Source organism: Rhipicephalus sanguineus, chromosome 2 (assembly GCF_013339695.2).
Source record: "Rhipicephalus sanguineus isolate Rsan-2018 chromosome 2, BIME_Rsan_1.4, whole genome shotgun sequence".
In the NCBI taxonomy this organism is placed as follows: Eukaryota; Metazoa; Arthropoda; class Arachnida; order Ixodida; family Ixodidae; genus Rhipicephalus; species Rhipicephalus sanguineus.
In genome coordinates this window covers 225,010,390-225,016,427 of record NC_051177.1, presented here as the reverse complement: position 1 = coordinate 225,016,427, position 6,038 = coordinate 225,010,390, and the positions used below count along the sequence as shown (strand labels likewise).

Below are 6,038 nucleotides of genomic sequence, written 5' to 3'. Positions count from 1 at the left end.
CGCTAAATGGTGTGTATATAACGCTCGCCGTTAGCTATGTGGAGGATCTGCGTTTCGTGGCGTAGTGGATAGCGCCGCTCGCTGCGGGGCAAGAGGTCCCTGGTTCGATTCCGCGCTTCGGAAGCATTTTTCTGAGTTATTTTTCTTGGGGGCCTTTATATATATATACATACTTATACATATACGGTGCATGACGGCGGCGACGGCGACGGCGACGGCAAAATCCAGCCGAGACTGTCCATATAATTGCTATCGCAATAAAAGCCATGTTGAATGTGAAAGTTCAAAAATCGAAGAGCAAGTGAGTAGGATATAATAGAATGGAAAGTGACTTGCTTCTGAAAGAACTAAAAAATGCGAGTTCAAAAATGGTGCAGGTTCACTTATTTTACAGGACCCTTTTCTGGCCCTGTAATTGGGGTTTTGCTTTTTTTGGAGCGGTCGAGAGTGTCTCGCCGCTCCTTAGGCGCTGCCTGCACCGCTGGGCTAGAAGTAGTGTCCATTGCCTCGTGCAAGGCGTCGGACAGTTGCTCTAGCGAGCGATGATGGCGTTGCGTAGGCTTCGTCTTGGCAGACGAGGCCTTTGATCCCACCAGAGAAGAGGTCGACAGGACCTCTTTGGCCTCTGAGCTGTTCTGGCTGGTGCCAGATCTAGGAGAGGCCTCCAGTGTGGCTGCTTTAAGGGAGGGTAGGGCAGCCGTGGCTGCTCCCACCGTGGGGACGAGGGGCGGTCGCCTCAGCGCACTACGCGTGGCCTGGGCGGCCGCGTGATGCCGTTGTGGTGCTGGCCCCCGTTGCACCACTTCGGCGAATGATGTATTTTTAGCAAGGTACGGTGAGAGACGCTGTCTGGCTTCGCGGAAGCTTATGTTTTCTTTAAATTTGATAGTGATGATCTCCTTCTCCTTTGTCCAGGCTGTGCAGGATCTCGAGTACGCCGGGTGGTCACCATCACAATTTGCACAGTGAGCTTCAGCATCGCAGTCGTCATCAGCAGAGTGTCCCGTAGCACTGCACTTAGCACAAGTAAGCTGCCCTCGGCAGCTCTGCGATGCATGGCCAAACCTTTGGCACTTGAAGCAGCGCCTTGGGTTCGGAATGTATGGTCTGACGTGCAACTTCAAGTAACCTGTTTCTATTTCGTCGGGAAGTGTGCTAGAGTTGAAGGTAACAATTATGTGCCTAGTGAGTATTTCCCTGTTGTCTCGTCTGACTTTTATTCGTTGTACCTGTACAACATTCTCATCCTTCCAGCCGGCCAGGAGTTCATCATCAGTAAGGTCCATTAGGTCATCGTCTGATACGACACCCTTCACCGTATTCATTGTTCTGTGGGCGGTGACAGTTATCGGTTGGTCCCCAAACGCCACAAGGTTCGTCAATTTTTGGTACTGCGACTTATCTTTAACTTCAACCAGCAGATCCCCGCTGGTCATCTTCGTGGCTTTGTAGCCGCTTCCGATGGTCTCAGTGAGACACCTTGACACTAGGAAAGGTGAAATGTTACGGGCTTTTTTGTCGGCGTTCTCACAGTGGATGACGTTATACTTGGGGAAGGTGTCTTTCTTTTTCTGGAGCATTTCAGCGGTTGCATCGGTGCGCCCCCGTTTCGGGGGACGATCATTTGCGAAAACGTTGGACGATCCCATTAAATGAGTACATTGTTCGGCAACAATGCCAGTCACCCACCACCGAGCCCAACAAGGGGACACGGCAGAGGTTGTGATGGAGCAAGCCCTGCCATGCCAACTGTACATCGTTGCTATAACCGAATATGGTGTACCCAAGGTAGGACCACCACACAAGGTTAACCCTCGCCGCCAGGAGAAATGGATGTAAAAGGAAGGGAGAAAACGACAGGACAGATTGAAAGTGGGAGAGAAAGACGAAGATGTGAGGAGAGAGATAGGAAAAGGCGACTGTCGATTTCCCCTGGGTGGGTCAGCCCAGGGGTGCCGTCTACATGACGCCGGGGCCAAAGGGGCGTGTTGCCTCTGCCAGGGGGCCTTAAAGGTCCAAGCACCCGGCGTTGGCTCAACCCCCAGGATCCCCTTTTCCCCGGACACGGCACAGCCACGCACGGCTAGGCGTGGGAGGGGCCGAACCCCCATTAGCTCGGGTCCGTGGTGTCGCTACACACCAAACGCCTGCTTGCGCAGACGCCCCTGCGGGGCCACCACCGTAGCAGAAACTGAAGACAGAACACCCCTGGAAGACGCTCAACCACCATCCACTCGTCCACGTGGTCCGCAATGTGGATTACGCAAAAACCGGCGTCAATGCTTCCTACAATAAATCCGCTGAGAGAACCAGGCCTCTCATCATTCCCAGTGACTTTAGGGCTGCCACCTGCCCGGTTTAGACCGGCCCAGCTGGTTTTTTAGACAGTGGGCCGGTTTTCGGTCCGTACCTGAGACCGGCCATCATTGGCCGGTTTTTTGTGGCCATCTTTACGCGTTTATTATTATTTTTTTCATTTTATAAGCGCTAATTCAGCACCTTCGAAGATACTAAATATTTTTCCTCAGTCATCAAAGCCCTCACGCAATTTTTAATTAATTTCTATCTTTTGCCCATAAAAACTCGACATAATTGATCCCTCCAGTTTTACCGATCATTTAACTAGAGCGCGAAATCTACATCAGTGGTTACGCGCTTGCACCATGAGTGTAAATTCTCCGCCTTTCAAGCAGCGAAAATTATGTCAATGTCTGTTCCGAGAGACTAGATATGTCAACCTGAGAACGAGAGCTGGGTCCTGGCTTTAGACGACATGTATTAGTAATAATTGATGGAGCTTTACGTTACAAATAGACGGCATATACCTAGACGGCATTTATTTTTGTTTAGCTCTGTTTTGTGGTTTTGTACATGTGCATTACGTTGACTTTTGACTAGGCAAACAATGTTACAATACATGACACTGCGTGCCAAAGATGGAAGATGGCGTCTTCTTTTTTTTTCTTTTGCAGAATAAAATCAACCACTCTATAAGTACACCCCCCCCCCTTTCTCCGCCCCCGAAAAGCCGGTTTTTCTCTAGTGTAAGCTGGCAACCCTAGGTGACTTCAACATCGATTTATCAAGACCTAAAAACGCTTGGTCCTTATACTGCGCGAAAGACGGATTGGATGAGGTGAGGGCATCAAAAGACCTTGCTGTCACGTCCACGACAGGAGGCATCATAGATCATTTCATCGTAAGAGGCATCCATGATTTCCACCAGCTGCACTATATCTCGCACGCCACTACACTAGCCTCCTCATAGCCGCGATCACGAACGGAGCCGATTAACAAGTCCGGTCCAGCTGCTGGCGCTCACTGATCACGGTGATGATGACCTTGTTCAAGATCTGTCAAGAACCCCTTCTACACACACGCATGGCCTCGTGAAACGTGCGCGCGTTATTTGTCATAACGGACGAGTATTCGCAATGCCCATAGACTGTCGCGCCGCCAAGCGGAATTCAGGAATGTCCTCTCGAGGAGGGTCAGTAGACGACAATATGACAGCACTACGCAGGCGCTCCCTTGTGCGGCTGTGCTAACCTCAGTGTTAACGCGTTGGCAGTACGGCTTTGCATGTTCCCTGCATCAGTGAACAAAGAGGGCCCTCCGTGACACGAGAAATCTGATTCGTTCTTGCGAGACGCGAAGTTTTCGTGAAAATACGTGGCAACTCGCGCTTTCAATGCTAGCCCAGATCGTACACATACTATCAACTTCGCGAGGCTTTCTGTAGCAACTAGGTTAGTTGAATGTTATCGTCCGACATATTCAGTTGAAGCTCACCCTGTTTTACTTGCATATATAATTGGTCAGTGTTTCTTGTAGTGCATGAGTCCCATAACACTGTACGCGGGAGGTCGCGCGGGCTCGCGATGTGCTCTTGTATAACTGAGCGATCTCAAGTTGGCGATACATTAAAATAGGGCCTCCATCCTTCGTCAGCAAAGCGCTGTTACGAATCGTGCGAGCGACGTTTCAATCATTCGAGGACGCGTCTGCTCGACGCCTTTCGTGGAGCGAACGCTTTCCACGCCGTCCTTCGCCAGTGTGTTGGGTTTCATAGCCACCGCTGCGCCGCTTGTTTTTGTACATTTGTTGATAGGTGGCAGCACACTGCAAGCGATTTGCTCGTTGACCCTGGTCTGGTTGACTGGTCTGAGAGCAAAATTGGCAAAATGTTCTCCGCGCCCAGACCCCAGACGTCTCTAATTGTAAACGTGGTGACGCGGAGTGGTCAAAGTCGTTCGGCGGAGGAAATTCTTCAGATTGCTTTCAGCAGTGCTGTTGAAAGAAACCATCTTGACGACGAGGATTTTTCACTGGACGTAGAAGACTGTGAAAGCACCGAGAGTGACAGCGACGATGAACAATCAGCTGCTAGCTCACGAGGAGCGAGTTGCACTTCACGTCCCCTCGTGCGTTAATGTTCTTTCACGCTCGTAAGTCACTTTGATTGTACTTAATGTATAATATCCTTGAGCGAGATCAAATAAAAGCATAGTTCCTCTTGTGCATTGAATGTATCACAATTGTTGCGCATATTATGGAGCGCCGCATGCCGCCAACAAGATCGAGCTCTACCAGCGAAGCGAAATGGTTAGAGCGATGGAACGTGCATGCAGTCACGGCCACAATCCACGCCTCTCGGCTAACTTCTTCGACGTTGTGAAAAGCATACGTGTGCATTCTTTTCAATATTCATGTTTCGATCGTGCTGATCGAACCTGCAACATGCGAGTGAAGTGAATTGCACGCCGCTAGAGTCTCAGCATGGCCGTGACACAAGCGCTACTGAATGGGATGTTAAATGCTTGTGTTCCGTTGAAGACGTAACTCCGCGTTCCCGACTGCGCAAGTAATGACGACGGCGTATTATGTTTGCAAACCATCACCACGTTAAACGTGTGGTCCCGTGCAGCAGCGATGGCGCTACTCGCTGGCGGCCTACTACGTACTGCCGCAAATCCGTCATGCAGGCTCGGTACGTACTACCTCGGAGTGCCGTTCAGCTCATATGTCAATTCTAGTTCATGCACTTTTATGTAGCACGCACAGGATTTCGCAAAGCATTGTTATGCACGGTAACCGCGGAGCTGAAATATAACCTTTCACACCGCAGCAAATAATTAGGTGGCGAGTACTTAGCACTTTCCATGGTTTGGGAAAGTATTTTAGTCTCATATCCATTTCAGCGCAGCTCATGACTTCATCCGGTGAAAGTGGCACGGGCCGTACGTCCGCACGTCCTATCTGTTCCTATGCTAACAAACGGGTCGACCCTCCTCCTGGCGCCATCTTGAAAAGCACGGCGCGCCACCTATAGTTCATGGGCATTGCGAATAAGCATTACAACTGTAACTGAGACTGTACCGTACGTGCAGTGTGCCGGCCTGCGCGAGCCACTCGGCTGTGTATATTTCTAGGGAAACTTTCCTGAATGAAGCTGAGTTAAGTCTGTCCTGTGCATCTGTGTTCCTTCTTTGTCCTGTTCGGATTCGCGCTATTTAGTATTGAAGAATATAAGCATTACACATCAACTTAACGCGTGTGGTGTAGGTAACATGCACCCACGTTGCTGGTGCCATCATTACGCAACTGTAAACAACTGGTTATATAATAGATATGCGACTCTTCAACATATGAGTGTGCGTATATCATATTTCTCTAGCGTCATTCCGTAAGGTTTCGCTCACTGTGAAAAATTACGCGACAGTCACAATCCCGCGCATGCTTCGCGTAACATCGATTCCCACGGTACGTGGGATCTGCCAAATTTTTTAAAACGTGGGAGCGTCAGTCAGCGCCGCCAGTAGCCATGACGGCCAGTGTGGAACACTCTTTTTCTGCCTGTTGGCGTCACGTAGCACGTGAACTTATTACTAGCTGGCAGCTGACCAATAATCCCTTGCATACTACCTGAAAGCATCAAGTCTGCCAGACTTGATGCTTTCCACTTCTTTCCTTCATTCATAGCGAGGGTCTCGTTCTGGCAGACTTGATGCGTTCAGGTAATATGCGAGGGATTATTG

The 6,038-nt window shown here is 50.0% G+C and overlaps 1 protein-coding gene across 1 annotated transcript; it reads right to left on the bottom strand.

Moving 5' to 3' along the window:
- Positions 1–383: 383 nt before the first annotated feature.
- Positions 384–1,580, bottom strand: LOC119382258 (uncharacterized). The gene has a single exon (XM_037649967.1). It carries the CDS (start codon positions 1,578–1,580, stop codon positions 384–386), a length of 1,197 nt encoding a protein of 398 aa, XP_037505895.1.
- Positions 1,581–6,038: the final 4,458 nt, after the last annotated feature.